This window comes from Jaculus jaculus, chromosome 18, assembly GCF_020740685.1.
Source record: "Jaculus jaculus isolate mJacJac1 chromosome 18, mJacJac1.mat.Y.cur, whole genome shotgun sequence".
Lineage (NCBI taxonomy): Eukaryota > Metazoa > Chordata > Mammalia > Rodentia > Dipodidae > Jaculus > Jaculus jaculus.
Window position 1 is genome coordinate 34,522,898 of NC_059119.1, and position 22,391 is coordinate 34,545,288.

At 42.4% G+C, this 22,391-nt stretch overlaps 1 protein-coding gene and 1 pseudogene across 13 annotated transcripts in view; one reads left to right on the forward strand and one right to left on the reverse strand.

Moving 5' to 3' along the window:
• The window catches only part of Wnk1 (WNK lysine deficient protein kinase 1), a 156,155-nt gene extending 134,144 nt beyond the window's left edge, over positions 1 to 22,011 (reverse strand). For all 13 annotated transcript variants that reach the window (XM_004669145.2, XM_045137326.1, XM_045137328.1 and 10 more), the window contains exon 1: positions 21,223 to 22,011. In XM_004669145.2, coding sequence (XP_004669202.1) covers positions 21,223 to 22,011 — 789 coding nt within the window. The remainder of the gene's footprint in view (positions 1 to 21,222) is intronic.
• LOC105944823 lies at positions 1,662 to 2,902 on the forward strand (annotated as a pseudogene).
• Positions 22,012 to 22,391: the final 380 nt, after the last annotated feature.

Consider the following 22,391-nt stretch of genomic DNA (forward strand, 5'->3'; position numbering starts at 1 on the left):
ATGACAAGCACTTTACCCACTGAGCTATTTTCCCAAACACAGACCCTGTTTATTATTATTGAAACCAGAAGAACAAAAACAAACAAAATCTGACATCATCAAAATTGAAGCACTAGCACCAGGGTGGGATACCTTCCAGTGAGTTGTTGGCCAGGGAGGTCCCTGATGCCCCCAAAACATTACAGGCCATTGCTGAGGCCTTTGGTTTCCCACCAGGAATAGATGCCAAGACACTACTGCAGAAGACTCCACATACTTGGGCTGCAAGGGCACGGAGAAACCCTGCTGGAACAGAGCTGATAACCTCCTCCATGTAGACCAGATGACAGAAAGCTGGAAGAAGTCCTTCTGCAGTCCAATGGGAGAGAGAAATCACCAGTGCCGATATTCAACAGTGGACACTGCAAGCCTTAAATTTGGCCAGCCAAGCCAAATGAGCCAACGGGTGCAATAGTGGCACGTCTGTCATGGTAGAAACCAACTGCCCTCTAATTGGACTGGAGGCCCACTCCATGGGAGGGAATACATCCCTGATACTAAAAACTTAAAACAGGGGTAGTCATGAGCCCTAGGGGTGTAATGTCTGTTGCTATCTGGCTTAATGTATATACTATGCCTACCAAACTGCCCAGTAAGTACTTCTCTTAATGTTCATACCCTTATATTCATGCTACTCTCACTTTTGGTAAAGAATCGTCTCTTTTCAGATGACAGTGACCTTGGGATGACTCAGAAGACATCATGGTGCTGGAAAGAAGTGACAGGAGTGCTCAATACTGCAATATCTCTATGACACCTTCCAAGGTTCGGGGTCTAATGCAGAAGAGGTGGCAGAAAGAATGTAAGAGCCAAAGGAAGGGTAGGACTCCTTACAATGTGCTCCCCCACACACACAAAATGGCCTGAATATCCATGACCTCACAGTCACTACCTACACAAGACCATCATAATAGGAGGAAAATATCATGACATCAAAATACAAGAGAGACTGATTGAGATGGGGAGGGGATATGATAGAGAATGGAGTTTCAAAGGGGAAAGTGGAGGGAGGGAGGGTATTACCATGGGATTTTTTTTTTATAATTATGGACGTTGTTAATAAAAAAATTTGAAAAAAAAAGAAAGAAATTGAGATTTCAAGCTGGGCATGGTAGCACATGCCTTTAGTCCTAGCACTTGGGAGGCAGAGGTACAAGGATCACTGCAGTACCATGGAATATTTATAATCATGTAAGTTGTTAATAAAAAAAAAATGGAAAGAAAAAAATTGAGGCACTAGCAATAAAATAAAGACAACTTGATCAGAAGAAAATGTTTGCAAGCACTAATTCTAATAAAAGACTTTTTGTTTCTGCATGTGTTCTTATGGGCAGACACACGTGTGTGTGTGTTTGTGTAGGAACCAGAGGTCAACATAGAATGTCTTCCTCAATCACTCCCACTTCTTTTATGAGACAGGTTCTCTTAATGAACCTGCAACATACTAATGAGGCTAGATTAGCTATCTCCTGTCTCTTCCTTTCCAGTACTGGGATTAAAGGTGCAGGCTGCCACACCCATTTTTACATGAGGGTTGGGGATCCTCATAGCCCTCTAGATTTCTATCCTGTGTATATCAAAAACACTTATAACTACAATAAAGAGGGCCCAACTTATGGGCAATGGACCTAAACAGATCTATAAATGGTCATAAAAGGATGACCAATGGCATTAATATAGAAACACAAATAAAAATTACAGTAGGAAAGCAAGGGCTGGAGATGGCTTAGTGGTTAAGGAACTTGCCTGCAAAGCCTAAGGACCATGCTCAACTCTCTAGTTCCCACATAAGCCAGATACAGAAGGCTGCATATGGGCACAATGTGGTACACATGTCTGGAGTTCAATCACAATAGCTGGAGGCCCTGGTGCAACAATTTTCTCTCTCATAAAAAAACAAAAAACTATATCCATTCAATAACTAAAGTAAACAAAAACTGGAAAAAGTTAATCAATGGGCACTACTACAGTTAAGAATAAAAATGGGTTGGGCATGGTGGCGCACACCTTTAATCCCAGCACTCGGGAGGCAGAGGTAGGAGGATCACCGTGAGTTCAAGGCCACCCTGAGACTACAGAGTTAATTCCAGGTCAGCCTGGACCAGAGTGAGACCCTACCTTGAAAAACCAAAAAAATAAAATAAAATAAAATAAAATAAAAATGTTCTGGGATACTATTTAATGCATATTAGAGGAACAAGAGATAATAACAGTGTACCATCACTTTTCAAAAAGCTACAAGAAGCCAGGTGTGGTGGTACATGCCTTTAATCCCAGCATTTGGGAAGTAGGAGGATCGCCAGGAGTTCTAGGCCACCCTGAGACTACATAGTGAATTCCAGGTCAGCCTGAGACCCTACCTCAAAAAAAAAAAAAAAAAAAAAGGCCACAGTCAGTGAGGCACTGCCAAGGACTCAGCTGCCTCCCCCTCAAGCCCTCTTGCTTCCCGACGTTCCATTCCCCCCTGCCTGCCTTCTCCCGCAGCGGCCTTCTGCAGGCCATTTCCACTGAGGAAAAGGAATCGTATCGTATCTAGAACCTCCACTCTTTCGACCCCTTTGCTGATGCAAGTAAGAGTGATGACCTGCTTCCTGCCAGCACTTAGGATTATATCCATATAAGAGTTCAACAGAGGAACGGCAGGAAGACCCTGACTACTGTCCAAGGGATCGCTGATGATTACAATAAAAAGAAACTAGTGAAGGTGTTCAAGAAGAAATTTGCCTGCAATGGTACTCTAATTCAACATCCAGAATATGGAGAAGTGATTCAGCTACAGGGTGACCAGCGCAAGAACATATGCCAGTTCCTAATAGAGATTGGACTGTCTAAGGACGATCACCTGAAGGTTCATGGGTTTTAAGTGCTTGTGGCTCTCTGAAGTGAGGATTTCCTTGCAACGAGTAGAATGTCTCTTCTGTCCCTTTTCACAAGTTTAAAAACCTCACAGCTTGTATAATGCAACCATTTGGGGTCCTCTTTTAACTTGGACTAGTGTAACTTCATGCAATAAACTGAAAAGAGCCATGCTGTCTAGTCTTGAAGTCCCTCATTTAAACAGAGGTCAGGCAGCAGGCACCTGGCACTGTCCAGTCTGAAACAAAGCAATAACAATGTTTCAGCCAAGCCCAGAGCCCCAAGACCACAGAAGGCTATGTCTGGCCAGAAACTCCTCAGCCCTCCCTCTACTCTAGAGTCCCCTGCACTAGGGGAATGTCAACGTTTGAACAGCCCACGTGAGCTGCAAGAAGATGGGGTAAGGCAGCAATAGCAGCAGTGCCACTAGAGGGAACCTCAAAAACCCTTGGTGTCTAACCTGACAAGCTAGCAGAAATGAGAAAAGGCCATTTTTCCTCCGATGAGGTGGTTAAGACATCTGGCTTGTCACCAAGGTTGTCTTTTTTAAGTAGACATATCCTAGATAAGGAATGTCCATCCAAACAGAATGTGAGGCCAGTCTAATACCAGTAAAACTTTTGACAAGGGAACAAACACCACCATACTGACACTTTCAGTCATGCAGCCAGCTTAGCGCTTGCAACCTAACTAGCAACAGCTGCCCAATGCCATGTTAAGTAACAAACTGGTTTTTGGTTTTCTTTTCCCTTCCAGTTTTAATGTTATGTCATGTATTTAAACCTTTATTTAAATAAAAACTTATTTTCAGAAAAAAAAAGCTAAAAAGTTTAAAGTTTCCACCAAAAAAAATAAATAAATAACAATCAAGGGTTTAGTAAGAATGTTTAAATTGTCACTAGAATCCATGCATCCCATATTTCACTTATCTTTTCACTACAGTTGTTATTCATGTCCCTAGACCACCAGGCTAAATGTAGCTATACCAGCCAAACATTATCAAATAAATAGTGTAATTTTTAAAAATGCTTTGTTTATTTAAGAGAGAGGAAGAGGCACACAGAGAAAGAATGGGCACACCACGGCCTCTCTAGCCACTGTAAACGAACTCCAGACCCATGTGCCATCTTGTACATCTGACTAACGTGGGTACTGGGGAACTGAACCTGAGTGCCTAAGCTCCACAGACAAGTGCCTTAATGGCTAAGCCATCTTTCCAGCCTAAATAATGTAATGTATGTATGTGTGTATATGTATGTATGTGTGTATGTATACACATATAAATATATTTATCTTCATCTCTCCATATCAAAAAGAAAAAAAAAATGAAGAGGGTACAGGGGTGCACACCTTTAATCCTAGCACTTGGGAGGCAGTGGCTGGAGAGTCACCATGAGTTCAAGGCCAACTTGGCACTACAAAGTGAGTTCCAGGTCAGCCTGGGCTAGAGAGTGAAACCCTATCTTAGTAGGTAGTCTGGTGTACTGGTGCACATCATTAATAATTAATCCTAGCATTCAGGAGGCAGAGATAAGAGGATTGCTGTGAGGTCAAGGCAGCGTGAAACCCTACCTGGAAAAAACAAAAAGAAGGCAAGAGAGAGGATAAGAGGGGGAAAAATAAACAATAAACAAACACTTAAAACTATCATCAGTCATTACCTCCTAGAATTTTTTTTAATTTTTATTAGCATTTTCCATGATTATAAAAATATATTCCAAGGTAATTCCCTCCCTCCCCCTACCTCCTAGAATTTTAAAAAAATAGAATACTAAACAAAATGGGCTGTAAATTCATGTTATCTAGAATTCACACTGAAGTATGAAACATCAGATGATTTTTGTCCTTTAAAATGGAAGCTAGAAGTTTCTTATAAGGGTCTTATCTCACAGGACATAACCGTCCTAAGCCTTACTCACTGTACTTATTTTTTAAATTTTTTTGGTTTTATTTATTTATTTATTTGAGAGCGACAGAGAAAGAGTGAGAGAGAGAGAAAGAATGGGCGCTCCAGGGCCTCCAGCTGCTGAAAATGAACTCCAGACGCATGCACCCCCTTACGCATCTGGCTAACATGGGTCCTGGGGAATTGAGCCTTGAACTGGGGTCTTTAGGCTTTACAGGCTTAACTGCTAAGCCATCTCTCCAGCCCAAGCTTTTTTATTTTTCAATTACCAACTCAAAAAGAGCAGACAACCAATGCTCAGATTTGAAGAAAACCTTTAATATCAAAGAGTATTTAATAAAAAGAAAAAAGAGAGTATGTTAGCCTTGGCTAAAGCGAAACTCTACCACAAAAGAAACAAACAAACAAAAAAGAGCATTTAAAATCAATAAACAAAGGTTAAGGTGTTTGCCTGCAAGGCCAAAGGACTCAAGGTCAATTCCCCAGGACCCACATTAGCCATAGGCACAAGGGGGCACAAGTGTCTGGAGTTAGCGTGCAGTGGCTGGAGGCCCTAGCACCCCATTCTCCCCCCCTCTCTCTGTCAAATAAATAATAAATAAATTCAATAAACAAATGATTTTGCAGTAGATATGACTGAGACTCAATCTAAGAAGCACATTTTATAATATGTTTATGCATTGAGCCATTTTATTGAGTCATCTATAGCAAACCACATTACCCATTTAGTAACACGAGAAAGGCTGCAGAAATAAGATTGAATCAAAACAAGTATCTTTCCTTTCTTATTAAGGAATAACGTGCATTTAAGGCAAAGGTCTAGTGACTGGATCTTTCAACTCTACCACTCACTACTAATAGTAAGTCACTCTTCTACAGTTTATACTAGAACCAAACCCCCTATACTAATTGCCTTTAAGCTAAATCAGGCTGTTGAAAGCCACTTAGCATTTAAGTGCCAATTCTGAGTCTCTTATTTTGGTTTCTAATAACTAAAGGGAACTGCTTAATAATATACATGACCATTTCCCCAAGTACTGTTCCAGCAGATTAATGACAGGCCAGCCTCCCATTAGAAGTTTTTTACTTAGTACTTAGTTTTTATGGCACTTTCCCTTTCACATTATGCTCAGCAGTGCATGCAACATGCTACATTTAGGAATGCAACAACACCTGTTCAGGAATGCACAGCCATGGCCATGCTATAACTGAAAGTTTCCTTTCTATATTCTGTCCAAATTTAGAAGCAAAATATTACAATACCTAAGCATAATTTGGTTATCTCTATATCATACTATTAAATTAAACCTATTTTAAAAAGTTTCATTCAAAGCCAAGCGTGGTGGCGCACGACTTTAATCACAGCACTTGGGTGGCAGAGGTAGGAGGATTGCCCTGAGTTCAAGGCCACCCTGAGACTCCAAAGTGAATATCCAGGTCAGCCTGGGCTAGAGTGACACACTACCTTGGGAAAAAAAAAAAAAAAGTTTCATTCAAAATAGTTAAATCTTGGAAATGCATGTAAAATACTTCATTCCCACCATCTAATAAATTAATCTTCATCAATAACAGACTGACAAGAAAAGGAATATGTAAGAACTGAAGTTAATACTGAATTAGGAACAGTAAAGCATTTGCCTAGCATGTGTGACACCCTAGGTTCAATCCTCAGCATGTAAAGAAAAAAGCTCCAGGTTTCCAAAATAAAACAGGCTATTGCCATGACTCTTGGTTGCTCACCAGAACTAACTGGTAACATCCTATTGCTGAAGATTCCATACACTTTGGTTGAAAGGCATGGAGAAATCATGCTGGAACTGAGCTGGGAGCTTCCCCCCTGCTGGCTGGTCCTAATCCACTGCTCCTTTCTGTTGTGTGGCCAAACTACCTTTTAAACATAAATGTTTAAATTAAAAGCCTTAGTCGGAAAAACTTTATTATTATTATTTTGCAGTGAATACAGACTTGTAACTGGTCATAGTGCTAAAAATAAATGATTGAATGCTCAGCCTTATATGGCACATCTGTATCATCCTTTCCAAGGCTCAGAGAACATGGTAGAAGGAACAGAAAGAATAATAAGAGCTGGAGAATGGCCAAGAAGGCTGTAGAACTGTCATTTGGACATAACATGGTCAGTTACACTCATAAACTCACATCAGTTATAGTTACCTGCATAAGACAGGGCCACTCAACATGTCCTCAGAGGTGGGGGAAAGGTTCATGAGGCCAACCAACCCTTCCCTGAGGAGCAATGGTTGATGGTAGAAAGGGAGGGAGTCACTTTCTTCAGTGGTATATCCACTGGTAATTGGTAGAAGGGGTTCAGTGAGAATGGGAGGGGAATAAGAAAAGACTAATGGGGATCTATATGCTCAAAGAAAAAAAATATCTATGTATATGTATGCCCCCCCCCCAAAAAAAAATCTGACCTGAACTCCCAACTCCTACCACAGAGAGGGAGAGAGAGAAAAAAAGAATGGGAACACCAGGGCCTCCAGCCACTGTAAACAAACTCCAGACGCATGCACCACCCTGTGCTTACGTGGGTCCTGGGGAGTTGAACCTGGGTCTTTTGGCTTTGCAGGCCCTAATTGCTAAGCCACAACTCCAGCCCCATTTTGCTGGTTTTGCTCTTGGCTAATCATTTAACTTGTCTCCTTATTTCAAATGCAATTGGCTTATGAATTAAGTATTAAATAAGAATATACAAAAAACAGTGCCTGGTCCATATATAGTATCAAATCTTCATTCCCTCATCATTTCAAAAATGTAAGTCCTTTAGACATATAATTCATTTATCTCACAGCATATTTTTTAAATATTTATTTGAAAGAGAGAGAGACAGATGGAAAGAGAACAGGCATGCCAGATCCTCCAGTCACTGCAAACGAACTCTGGTGCATGCACCACCCTGGGCATCTGGTTTACATGGGTACTGAGGAATCAAACCTGGGTCTGCAGGCTTCACAGGCCAGTGCCTTAACTACTAAACCATCTCCCCAGCCCTATCACACAGCATATTAAGTAATGTTTTAATTTACTCTCAAGTACTAGTATATAGCATATAAGTGAGGATATAATTACTAATTGCCACTGCAAAAGTATGCATAGTAGCTGGGCATATTGGCACATGCCTTTAATCCTAACACTCAGAGGTAGGCAGATCACTGAGAGTTTGAGGCCAGTATGAGAGTACAGAATGAGTTCGAGATCAGCCTGGGCTAGAATGAGATGGAGACCCTACCTTGCAAAAAAAAAAAAAAAAAAAAGGGAGGGGACTGAAGAGATGGCTTAGCAGTTTAGCAGTTTAAGGCGCTGGCCTGCAAAGCCAAAGGACCCAGGTTTGATTCCCCATGACGCATGTAAGCCAGATGCAGAAGGGGTGCATGCACCTGGAGTTCATTTTCAGTGGCTAAAGGTCCTGGCACACCATTCTCTCTGTCTCCTCTCTCTGCTTGCAAGTAAATAAAATTAAAAATAAATAAATAAAAGAGAAAAAAACATATGCATAAAAATATCCAAATGCAAATCAAGTTTTAAAAATTTTAAGTAGGTATAAAATCAGAAAGTTACTTTCTACTTTAAAGATTTACTTGTGCCGGACATCTTTAATCGCAGCACTTGGGAGACAGAGGCAGGAGAATCGCCATTAAGTTCAAGGCCACCCTGAGACTACATAGTGAATTCCAGGTCAGCCTGGGCTAGAGTAAGACCCTACCTCGAAAAATAAACAAACAAACAAACAAAAAAAGATGAAAAGAAAAACAAAGATTTTATTTACAGGTAATGAAAAAGATGGGCTGGAGAGATGGCTCAGGGGTTAAGGCACTTGCCTGCAAAGCCTAAGGACCCAGGTTCAATGCCCCAGTATCCATGTAAAGCCAGATGCACAAGGTGACACATGCATCTAGGGTTCATTGCAGTGGCTAGAGGCCCTGGCATGCTCATTCTCTCTCCCTCCCTCTTTTTCTCCCCCTCACTGTAAAATAAATAAGTACTTATTTTCTTAAAGGGTAATGAAAAAGATTTTTAACAAGTAAGAAAACAAGATCAGACTTAAGATGACTAAACTATGTGAAGGGCTTCAAGTGTTGTACTGTTGCCACAAACTCAGAAGTACTGGGTACCAGAACATGCATTTGTAATGCCAGCTATTTAGGAGGCTAAGGTAAGAGGATCAAGAGTTCAAGTTTAAACCAGGTGTGGTGGCGCACGCCTTTAATCCCAGCACTCAGGAGGCAGAGGTAAGAGGACTGCCATGAGTTGAGGCCATCCTGAGACTACATAGTGAATTCCAGGTCAGCCTGAAGGTGGAGCACAGCCACCTCAAAGTGATCCTCTAACCTCTTCATGCACGCCCACACAAGTACAAACAAACACACACACACACAATAAAAAATAATGAACTGGGTATTGGGCGTGGTGCTGGCCTTTAGAACATCTTTAATCCCAGCACTTGCGAGGCTGGGGTAGGAGGATGATCACTGTGAGCGATCCCTGACGCTACAAAGTGAATTCCAGGTCAGTCTGGGCTATAGCAAAACCTACCTCAAAAAAAAAAAAAAAAAAAAAAAAAAACTTGGGAGGCAGAGGTAGGAGGATCGCCAAGAGTTCGAGGCCACCCTGAGGCTACACAGTGAATTCCAGGTGAGCCTGAGCTAGAGTGAGACCCTATCTTGATAAACAAAGAAAAAGGGCTGGAGAAAATGGCTTAGTGGTTAAGGTGCTTGCCTGGGAAGACTGAGGACCCAGGTTCTATTCTTCAGGTCCCATGTACATAATGCACATGGTGCATGCACTTGGAGTTCATTTGCAGTTCCTAGAGGCCCTGGCGTGCCCATTCTCTCTCTCTCTCTCTCTCTCTCTAATAAATAAAAATAAATCTTTAAAAAAAAAAAAAACATGGGCTGGAGAGATGGTTTACTGTTTAAGCACTTGCCTGCAAAGCCTAAATACTCAGTTTCAATTTCCCAGTAACCACATAATCCAGATGTACAAAGTGTCTCGAGGTCGTTTACAGTGGCCAGAGGCTCTGGCACACCCATTCTCTCTCTCTCTCTCAAATTAAAAAAAAACTGAAAAAATAAAAATCTCAGTTATTCATTTATGATCTGAGGAATTTATGAAAATCAACTAGAGGAAGAAAATACTTAAAATGAGCAAAATATATGAAATTACAAAAGATTAATAATTTTAAAATTAGTAATCAAACATATTGGGAAAAGTTCTGAAGAAATACACTACAAAGCAATGAGAAATATTTAATATAATAGTACTGACTGGCATGAAACCAAAACTATCACTTTGGACACAACAAATACAAATAGTTCTCACAGAAAGTAAAAAGTATTTAAAATGTTTACATTATTAGAACCATCCAAAAGCGACATTAAGCAAATTCCTTTTTCACTTTTTAAAGTTTTATTTATTTGAGAAAGACAGAGTTGCAGATAGAAAATGGATACACTAGGGCCTTCAGCTACTACAAATGAACTACAGAAGCATGTGCCACCTTGTGCATCTGGCTTATGTGGGTTCTGGGGAGTCAAACCTGGGTTTTTGCAGGCTAGGGCTTTAAGACTAAGCCATCCCTCCAACCCTTTCACTTTTAATCCCACAGATTTTCTTCACCTTTAATCCGAGCATTCAGGTGGCAGAGGTAGGAGGATCACTGTGAGTTTGAGGCCAGCCTGGGGTCTATAGAGTGAGCTCCAGATCAATCTGGGCTAGATTCTACCTTGAAAAAAAAATTTTCCTCCCTTTTCTTATTTCAAACCTCCTTTGGCCCCAAGCTTTCAAGTCTCTGGATTGATTGATTTTTCCCACATGGGGTCTTGCTATGTAGTCCATGCTGTCTTTGTAGTCAACTTCCACCACCTCCTCCCAAGTACTAGGAGAATTATAGGCCTAGTTTGTTTGTTTGTTTCTTTCTTTCTTTCTTTTCTTTCTTTTTATTTTTATTTGAGACAAAGAGGAAGAGTGAAAGAGAGAGAAAGAATGGGTGTGTCAGGGCCTCTAGTCACTGCAAACAAACTACAAACATATAAGCCATCTTGTGCACATGGCTTACATGGGGCCTAGAGAATAGAACTGGGTCCTTGGGCTTCACAGGCAAGTGTCTTTGGGTTACTTTAGGATAACCAAGTAGAAGACAGTCTCTGCTCATGCTGTTTGATTAGGACCAAGTCCAAAGAAAGGAGTTTAGCTAAACTATACTACATGAGGGAATGGAAAGAGTATGAGAAAATGACATTACAGCTGGGGTGAAAGGACAGGACCAGAGGATTCATCCAAACTGAAATCAAGTCTCATCCTTCTTGGGGAGCCACAGCCATGGGGGAAGATGATGTTCAAACAATGCTAAGAAATATGCTCTAAAAAATTCTAATGAAAAAAGCTGGGCCTGGTGGCACACGCCTTTAATCCCAGTACTCAGGAGGCAGAGGTAAGAGGATCGCTGTGAGTTCAAGGCCATCCTGAGCTAGAATAAGACCCTACCTCAAAAAAACAAAAAGCAAAAAAAATTCTGAAGGAAAAAAAATCCTACTATTTAGGCTGGGGATATAGCTCCCCAGTTGAGTGGTTGCCTAGCATGTGAGTTTTCCTTGGCTCAATTCCCAGCACTCCCTAAACTACCCCTTGGGTTTAATGGACATGTCAATGACCAAAAATATAAGGAAACTGGAAAGTTATTTCCTGATAACTCTGCAAGATACAATATGGGAGGACAAGTTATATAAGAAAATGGAAAGCTCCATTAGGCGAGGACATAACAGGTTAAATTTGATTTTAGTAAGTCAAGAACATATTTCATAGTTACAACCCTATAAAGACCCGTGACCACTTCATTTAAATAGCTAACATAATTATGGAAAATGTTAATAAAAATTGTGAAAACTAAAAATAATAATAAAAAAACAGTGAAAACAAAAAAAGAAAGAAATAAAATAAACAATAGCTAATATAAGGCATGATATGAGACAAACTAGAGTATATTCACATAAGGTACTATCAGACATCTATTAAAAATATTTACACCTCCCAGGCATGACAGGGCACGACAGGCAGAGGTAGGAGGATCGCTGTAAATTCAAGCCACCCCGAGAGGACGTAGTGAATTCCAGGTCAGCCTAAGCTAGAGTGAGACCCTTATCTCAAAACACCAAAAAAATAAAAAAATAGATAATGCACTAATTCTGTTACAATGAGTTATAAAATTATGAGGACACTAAATTATAAATATACATAAATCTATTATCCCATCAGAACATTAGATCCAAAAAAACCAGAGGTAGATTGCTAAGAGTTGGAGGCCACCCTGAGACTACATAATGAATTTCATGTCAACCTAAACTAGAGTGAGACTACCTCAAAAAAAAAAGGGGGGGTTGGGAATGGTGGCACACGCCTTTAATCCCAACACTTGGGAGGAAGAGGTAGGATGATCCCAAGAGTTCGAGGCCACCCTGAGGCTACATATACACAAACACACATACACACATACATACATACGAAATGCTGACCTGGAATATGTTATCCTTCTGTCTCTGCCTTGGTTCTGGGAGTGCTGAGTCTCCAAGGCATATTCTAAAACACCTAGCTTAATTAAGAATGAACACAAGGAAAGCAAGGCCCATGCACTCAGAAGGCAGAGGTTGGAGGATCACTGAGTTCAAGGCCACATTGAGACTACATAGTGAATTCCAGGTCAGCTTGGACTACAGTGAGACCTTACCTCAAAAATCCCACAGAATGGTCACAAGAAGCTGGAGAAATGGCTTAGCAGTTAAAGCGACTGCCTGTGAAACCTAAGAAGCCAGGTTCAATTACCCAGTACCCACATAAAGCCACATGCACAAAGTGGTACATGCATCTGGAGTTTGTTGTAGTTGCTAGAGAGGCCCTGGCGCACCCATTCATTCTCTCTCTCTCCCCCCTTGCAAATAAATAAACAAGTAAAAGTAAACAAAATGATTTTTTTTAAGAAAAATAAATGAAATGTTCTAAATTAAATAAAAAGCAACAGCTGGGCGTGGTGGCACACAGCTTTAATCCCAGCACTTGGTAGGCAGAGGTAAAATAGCCATAAATTCAAGGCCACCCTGAGACTACAGAGTAAATTCCAGATCAGCCTGGTCTAGAGCAAAAGACCCTACCTCAAAAAGATTGTTTTTTAAAATAACAACAGCAAAGAAGATGCCAATAATATCTCTGAAGAGTACATTAATACTTTACTTTTGTGAGACATCACTTAGTAGAGAAACATAGCCAAACCTAGAAGCAAGGAAAGACGTGAGCAGCACAAATACAACATGTTAAAAGCTACGATTTACGCCGGGCATGGTGGCGCACGCCTTTTATCCCAGCACTCGGGAGGCAGAGGTAGGAGGATCGCCATGAGTTCAAGGCCACCCTGAGACTACAGAGTTAATTCCAGGTCAGCCTGGACCAGAGTGAGACCCTACCTCGAAAAACCAAAAAAAAAAAAAAAGGCTACGATTTATACCTGTTAATCTTAAAAGAGACTAATTCTAGGGCTAGGGAGATGGTTCAGTGGTTAAAGACACTTGCTTGCAAAGCCTAAAAGCCCAGGTTCAATTCCCCAGTACTCACATAAAGCCGGATGTACAAAATGACCCATTTATCTGGAATTTGTATGCAGTGGCAAGAGGCCCTAGCATGATCATTCATTCTCATTAACTTTCTCTCAGTAAATAAAAATGTAAAAAATAAATAAACCAATTTTTTACAAAACTAGCAATTCCACTGCCCAATGCAGAGAACAACAAAAAGTGTTTTTATTTGGTAGATTATCAATTTGAGAGGTGACAAGTCAAACAGCATCTGAAGTAACTTTTGTTGTACATTCTAATGCACTTCACATTTTTCACATACGATTTCAATTGAACCTCAACAATCCTAAGTAAAAAAATAAAAACACCTCATTGCGGGGGGGGGGGGGGGGGGGGGGGGGAGGTGTCAGTACTACAAATAACATTCCTTACCCTAAACATTGGGTTATTGAGAACCAAATTTTTCTGCCTTGGTTCTACATATTATATAGCATTCTATTGCAGTGTGGTGAACATTCCAAAGACCAATAGAGTAGACAAAAGTATGCAAATAACTTCAATTCAATATAAACACTAACAATTACATAGGAGATCCACCAAAGAGAAAAATGACTTTCAGATAAGAGAGCTCAAAGAACTTAGCAGACTCTCAAATAAGCAATTCAGCAACTTGGGAAACTTCAGCACTTGGGAAAGTAATACGTCAGGACATTAGAATGTTACAGGTAAAGACCAAGAGAAGCTAAGAATTTGAAACACCAGTGACCTCATATTTCACAACACTAACAGAAAAGACTTGCCATAGGATTTTAAGAATAATTATAACAAATCAAGTCTTCAGACGCCCACAAAAGCACAACATAAGTAAGAAGCTGCATCACCACCATCAATATTCATGCACCAGGCCCTGTGTTACTTTTTTTAATGCATGTGTCACTTTGTGCATCTGGCTTTACATAGGTACTAGAGAATGGAACCTCAGTCATCAGGCTTTGCAAGCAAACACCTTTAACCACTGAGCCATCTCTCCAGCTCTCACTCATTTTTAAAATTTGCATAGCAGTTGCCTTTATATAAGGTAAAAGTATGACCTGATAAACATCAAAAGACTAATCCACAGTCTCATACTTAAAAAGAAGAAGACAACAATGCAAACTTTAAAAAAGGAAGGGAAAGAAAGGGAAAAGAATCCCTCAATATTCAAATGTGGAGCTAGGAATGGTGGCACATACCTCTAATCCCAGCACTTCGGAGGCAGAGAGGGGAGGATCACCATGAGTTGGAGGCCAACCTGAAACTACATAGTGAATTCCGTTAGCCTGAGCTAGACTGAGACCCTACCTTGAAAATCCAAAAAGAAAAAAGAAAAGAATAGTCCTCTAACTTTCCAGTCCCCAGAAAAGTAATTAATGTAAGCTCTACAGGAATAGTCCAACATTTTTTTCCCCTGAGGTAGGATGCTGGGATTAAAAGTATGCATTTGACCAAGTCAACTAGGCTGGCAAGTAGCTCAGTTGGTAAAGTGCTTGCCAGGGAAGCATAAGGACTTGAGTTTGATCCACAGAACACACATAAAGACAGGTACAGTGTTACACATTTGTAATCCCAGAGCTACAGAGTACAGAGATAGGTAGATCCCTGGGACTCACTGGCAAGCCAATCTAGACTACTTGACAAGCTCCAGGCCAATAAGAGACCCTGTCTCAAAAAAAAAAAAAAAAAAAAAGAGGGCGAAAAAAAGAGGGTGGGGAGTGAATAGTCCCTGAGGAAGAACACTTCTGGCCTCCATACACATATACACATAGATATACACACACACACACACACACACAAAAAAAGTTTAAGGCATGTCATTTGACCAGTAAGCCCAAGTAAAGAAATCTTGTCTTTACTTAATGGTTCACAGTTATTACTTAAGACTCTAGGGTGCCAAAAGTATTACCTAAGTATTATTAAGAACTGATGCTTGGGCTGGGGAGATGGTTCAGTGGTTAAAGGCACTTGCTTGCAAAGCCTGCCAGCTCCAGGCTCAAAAACCCACATAAAGCTGGATGGAAAAAGTGGTGCAAGCATCAGGCATGCTGCTTGCAGTGGCAAGAGACCCTGGGAGACACACACACAAATAAATAAATAACTTAAAAAATAAAATAACTGGGCTGGAGAGATGGCTTAGCAGTTAAGGTGCATGCCTGCAAAGCCTAAGTATCCCAGTTCAATTCTCCAGGTCCCATGTAAGCCAGACACAAATGGTGGCACATGCGTCTAGAGGTTGTTTGCAGTGGCTAGAGGTCCTAGTGCACCCATTCTCATGTACACACTCCCCCCCCACACACCTGACTCTAATAAATAAGGAAGGATAGACTGATGCTTTCCTGGCCATACTATTACACTAAAATTTAACTTTAAAGAAAGCAGTCTGATTTGTATACCACACTCATCCTCCAAAGTTTATTTATATCCCTATATGAAAAAATAAAATTGGGCTGGAGAGATGGCTTAGTGGTTAAGGCAATTGCCTGCCAAGCCAAAGGACCTCGGTTCAATTCCCCAGGACCCATGTAAGCCAGATGCACAAGGTGGCACATGCACCAGGAGTTCATTTGCAGTGGCTGGAGGCTCTGGTGCACCCATTCTCTTCCTCCCTCCCTCCTGCCCTCCCCCCCTCCATTTCTTTTTCTCTTGCTCTCTCAAATAAATAAAACTTAAAATATATATAATAGTACTAAAATCAACACACAAAACACAAGCCTGAACCACTACTATAAGACTGGATTTCTCTAGAAATCTGACAGCTACTTCCACATTAAATTAATATTATTTCATTTGAAATTACTAATTAATCTACTGGATTATAGATGCCTCCCCCCCCCCCACACACACACTTCACAGTGTAAAAAGATTAAACCTGGGACCCTGTGCATCCTAGGCAACCCTTCTATCACTGAGCTAACATCTCCCAGCTCTTTTTTATTCTCTTGAGACAGGGTCTCACTAAACTTCCAGATGGGCCTTGAACTTGTAATCCTCCTACCTCAGCTTCCTGGTAGCTGAGATTACATTCCTATGCCACCAGACCCAACTTGCAAATACTTCTAACACCTACCAAATTATTAGGTCCTAATCTTCTAGTTTGGTTCTTTATTAACTTACAGAAATTATTTACCTATATGGTCCTTACTTATCAAATAAGTGGCAGGACAAGATAACCTACGGGGCTGGAGAGATAGCTCAGCTGCTAAATGTACTTGCTTGCAAAGTCTAACAGCCTGGGTTTGATTCTCCAGTACCCACATAAAGCACAAAGTGGTTCACATGCCTGGGAGTTCATCTGCAATGGCAGAAGGCCCTGCTGTGCCCATACTCACTCTCACTTTCTGTCTCAAACTTAATTTTCTTTTTCTTTCTTTCTTTCTTTTTTTTTTAAAATCAACCTGCTAGGCGTGGTGGTACACACCTTTAATCTCCACACTCTGGAAGTAGAGGTAGGAAGATCACCATGAGTTTGAGGTCAGCCTGGGACTGCAGAGTGAGTTACAGGTGAAACCCTATCTCAACATAAATAAATAAAACAAAAATAAAAAAGATAACCTAAGTTTTAATACACCAAGATTTTAAAGACAGACATGGTGGCATGGGGAGGCTGGCGCAGGAGTTCAAAATCCATGGCAAAACAAACAAAACACTGCTTTTTTTTTTTTTTTTTTTTTTGGTTTTACAAGGTAGGGTCTCACTAACCCAGGTCAACCTCGAATTCACTCTGCAGTCTCAGGCTACCCTTGAGCTCACAGTGATCCTCCTACCTTTGTTGTCCCCACTCCCCAATATCCCCCAGTACTGGGAATAAAGGCATGTGCCAACTGATTATAAAATTAACTACTGTCTTGGGCCCGATGTGGTGGTGCACGCCTGTAGGCAAAACCTAACTACCTGGGTTAGATTCCCCAGTACCCACATAAAACCAGATGCACAAAGTGCCACATACACCTGGAGTTCATTAACAGTGGCTACAGGCCCATTCATATGCATTCATTCTTCCCTCCACCTCTCCTTGCAAATACATCAATTAAAAATTTAAAAATAATAACAGACAATATAAGATTTTTCTTAGATTATGCTCTAGAGAACTAAATGCAAAAAGTAATAAGTTCTAAGAAAAACTGAGGAGCTTGGTTTAGACAAAGTTCTTACTGTGACCAAAAAAAAAAAAAAAAAAAAAAAAAAAAGATTTCTGCATTGCATTATTGGCTCCAAGACAATAAGTTATACAAAAATTCCAGGTAAAAAGCTGCACTGCATGCAGCCCTGTGGGAGACAGAAACTATCAGCAGTGGAAACAATAGACACTGCAAGCCTCAAGTTTGGCCAATCAAGCCAAAAGACTGAATGGGTGCAATAGTGGCATGCCTGATATGGGAGAAACCTTTCTACTTGGACTACTTTCTACTTTCTACTTGGACTGCAGCCCCGCTCCATGGGAGGGAATACATCATGCCTGGTACTGAAAACCTAATCAAAAGTTTATGGTGGTGGAGGTTATGAGCATTAGGAGTGCAATGTGTGCTCTTGTCTGGCTAAATGCATATATTCTGCTCACCAAACTGCCCTGTAAGCACTTTACCTAACATTCATACCCATATATTAACACTACCATTGTTTTTGGTTAGAGAAGCTTCTCTTTTCAGATGGCAGTGACCACTGGGATGACCCAAAAGGCACCATAGTGCTGAGAAGTGATAGAAGTGTTCAGCACTGAGACATCTCCATCACCTTCTCCTAGGCTCAGAGTCCATTGTGGAAGAAGTAGTGAAAAGAACGTAAGAGCAGAAGGAAGGGTAGGTAGGACTGCTGCTTACAGTGCAATCGTTCAGACAGAAACTCGCATAGATATCCATGACCTCATAGTGTCTAGTACGACCTTAACAAGACCCTCATAATAAGAGGAAAAGATGATGACATCAAAATAAAAGAAAAATAAATAAAGTAAAAGAAAGACTAATGGAGAGAGAGGGAGGGGATATGATGGTGTGGAATTGTGAAGGGGAAAGTGGGGGGGGGGATTATCATGGTTTATTGTCTGCCAGTATGGAAGTTGTCAATAAAAAAAAAATTCCAGGTGACAAAGAGAAAGCAAACTTATTACATTCTGAGAAGACCTTTTAAAATACTGAAACAAGGGGCTGGAGAGATGGCTCTGTGCTTAAGGTACTTCCCTATAAAGCCTAATGACCTGGGTTTGATTCCCCAGTACCCATGTAAAGCCAGATGCACAATGTAGTGCAAGCATCTGGACCTGTTTGCAGTGGCTAAAGGCCCTAGTGCACCCATATTCATTTTCTCTCCCTCTCCCTCTGCAGTGGCTAAAGGCCCTTGTGCACCCATTCCCTCCCTCCCTCCCTCTCTCCCTCTCCCTCTCTCTTTTTTGGTTTTTCAAGGTAGGGTCTCACTACAGCTCAGGCTGACATGGAATTCATGGAAATCTCAGGGTGGCCTCGAAGCCACAGCAATCCTCCTACCTCTGCCTCCCAAGTGCTGAGATTAAAGGCATGTGCTACCACACCCGGCAGTTTCAATATTTTTAATAGATATATATTTGCAAGCAGAGAGAAGAGACAGAGAAAGCTTTCAGTTCCAAACATGAAACACTAAAGAAATAAAATTCCAGGGTTAATACCAATAGACATCCTTGGTACAATAAAGAAATAAGTATCTGCCTATAAATTTTTACCTGTACACCAAAGGAATCAATCAGCTTTAAGTTTTCAGTCCCAAGTTTTTGAGTGTAAATGACTAAAAAGTGTAGAGGTACATAGTTTCAGAAGTTACAATTTAAAAAAAAAAAGCTGTCAGGGATGGTGGGTCAGGCCTGAAATCTCAGCACTCAAGAGAAATTGAAGTACAAGGATCATGGAGAACAAGTTCAGGATCCTGTTTCAGCCTGGTGTGGTGGTGCATGCCTTTAATCTTAAACTCAGAGGTAGAAGGATCTTGGTGAGTTCAAGGACCACCTGGGACTACAGAGTCAGCCTGGGCTAGAGTGAGACTCTACTTCAAAAAATAAATGAATAACTAAATAATTTAAATTTTGGAAAGGTCACCTCTCCAATTCTAATCCACTACAGAATTAATGAATTACTTTATATTGTGACTTAGAAGTCCCATATCAAGTGTAGAACTTAAACTGCTCCTAAAGAACTCATAAGTTTCAAGTTTACTTCTACATGCTGTTAATTTCCTTTCCCAATTTTAAGTAAAAAAGAAAAGAACATGTATTTCCACTACAGAACATCCCAGGCATACATGAAAGTAGAGGGAAAAGTTTGATGCCACCATGCATGGACATCATGTGCTGATAACTGTTGAAGTTGGGTGATTGTCACATTTCTCTTACCCTTCTTGAGTTATGGATGCAAATCTCAGACATTATTATTTGCACATTCATGTGCTCTCAGTCATTTAGAAGCTGACAATCTGAGAGTTTTTAATTTACTAGCTCATGGAGAGGATAAAGTTCTGAGATCATTCATTTACTTTCCTATACTATTTCACTTGGTACATTTTCTGAAATTCTGCTTCTACCATTGATCTAGGTTCACTTCCCGCTAATATTTGAATAGATGCTTTAAACTGACTGATGAGCAGCCCAAACTAATCTGTTTAAACCTAGAATATACTTTTACATTAGAATGACATCCTTATTTATAACATGAAAATTTCCCTATGAGTTTTTTGTTTGTTTGTTTGTTTTGTTTTGTTTTTGATGGAAGCATTGGGCTCTTGAGAAAGTTTAGTTTAAAAATCTTGTATAAGGCTGGGCAGAGTGGCACACGCCTGTAATCGCAGCACTCAGAAGGATCAAGAGTTTGGGGTCAATCTGGGTTATACTGCAAGATTTTATCATAAACAAAAGCAGTAACAAAAATCTTTTATAACAATTTTAAAACGATAATGTAACATTATAACTTTCAAAGCACTTCTGCAATTTTACTTGGGAACTATAGACTATTCATTATAGGCTGAAGATAGTCATGTTAATGAACAATGTCAGTTCACTGCAAGCCACCATATGGCGTGGGCACCGGCAGGTGGTACAACAGCAAGTGCATACTGTGCTTTACTAGTCCCAAGGAATTTATCCAAAAGGGTCTGAAGTAGAGTTTTTGTTTAGTTTTCTTGAGACACTCTCAGTAATATGTAGCCAAGGCTGGCCTTGAACTTGAAATTCTCCTGCCTCAGGCTCCAGTATAACTGGGATCACATGGGTGCCTGCCTTTATTATTTTATACTGAATACCTGTGCAGCCATCAAGTGAACTGTATGCTGAAGAACAAGGATTTCTTTTCTTTTTTTTCTTTTTTGGTCTGACAACCTGATCTCAGGGACAGATACACACTTTTAACACAAGGGCGGCTCATCACTGCAGAGGCTCTGAGACTGAAATGCTCAAGGCAAAAAGGCTGAGTACCTAACTCAAAAACTTCCCCAAAGGGCTAGGTATAATTGTCTATACTTCACCAGTGGGAGGGCGCTTGCCCAGCATGTGAGAGGTCAGTGGGGCAAACAAACCAAAAAGAAAACTACCTCTCGATGACTCCACGTTTCCTGCCACACACTAAACATATGTTTGTATTAAGATGACTTTCACCCCCTGCCTAGTAGCAAATGCCTCCGGACACCAGTAATTCTTTTCCAAACACCTAAGTGCGTGCTCCACAGTCCCCCAATTTCAATCTCCTTTGGGGAGCTGGCTTCCCCTCCTTCCACTGCGAATCAGAGGGAGGAAAACTCGATAGCTTGCCTCAATCGGGCCAAACTCAGGAGCCAAAAGAAAATTAGGCGAGACGTTACCTGCAACTCACACCAGGCGACTTCCACAGTGGTTTCGGTGTCCAGACCTTTGTAGACCGTCTTGAAGGAGCCTCTGCCGATTTCGATGTCAAACTTGAGGAAGCGGCCGTCGTTGGACATTCCCACGGCCTTGGTCTCCAGCTCTTCGATATCATCCTGTTGCTGGCTGCGCTCCTCCTGCAGCTCCTTGGCGGCGGCGCTGGCGCTGGCTCCGCCGCTACCACTTCCACCTCTGGCAGGCGGTGGCTCCTCTTTGCCCCCAGCGCCGGGCTGCGGGAGTGGCCGCTCTCTGCTGGTCGTGCTGGGGACCGTCAAGGTGGCGGGGCCGGCGGCGGCGGGCTCCTCGGGGGCGGCGGCAGCGGCGGCGGCGGCCGGGGACGGCCGGGCCAGCTGAGCCGCAGCAGAGGCGCTCAGAGTCTCATCCCGGTGCGGCTCGGCTGGAGCAGTCGGGGGCACGGGCGCGGGTACGCTCGGTGGGGGGACCGAGAGCGGGAGGCCGGGCAGCTCCAGCGCGGTGGCATTGGAGTCGCAGATGACGCTCCGGCGGAAGAAGCGGTGCTCCGTGGGGGTGGTGGTGGCGGCGGCGGCCACCCCACGGCTGTCCTTGTCCATCGTGTGGCGGCGACGCCGGTACTCCTCGGTCCTGCCGAGCCCCGCGTCGCTGGCCGCGGCGCCCAGTTTCTCGCCCACGGAGGAATCCGAGCTCGAGCCGTTCTTGGGGGCCGGCGCGGGCGGCGACAGGAAGCCCGGGGGGCCGCCGCTCGGCTTGTCGGCGGCGCCGCGCGACATGCTGGTGGGCTGAGGGGCCCCCGAGGTGGAGAGCGCGGGCTCGGGAGGGGGGCGATGGGACGGGACGGCGCGGCGAGGCGCGGGCGAGGTCGGCCCGCCGGGGGTGGTGCGAGCGCGACGCGGCTGGCGGCCACGCGGGCCTCGGCGACTCAGCACTGACGGCGCGCCCCGAGGGCGACGCGGGACACCGGCTCCGGCCGCGGCTGCTGCTGCCGCTGCTGCTGCTGCTGCTGGCACCGAGGCGGCTGCGGCTCACGAGGCTCACTGGTCGGCGGGCGAGGCGGGAGCGCGGCCACGGGGCTTAGCGCGTCCCGGTCCGCATCCATGGTGCGGCGGCGAGCGGAGGCCGGCGGCGCTGGGGCAGCCGCGGCGCCGCAGTC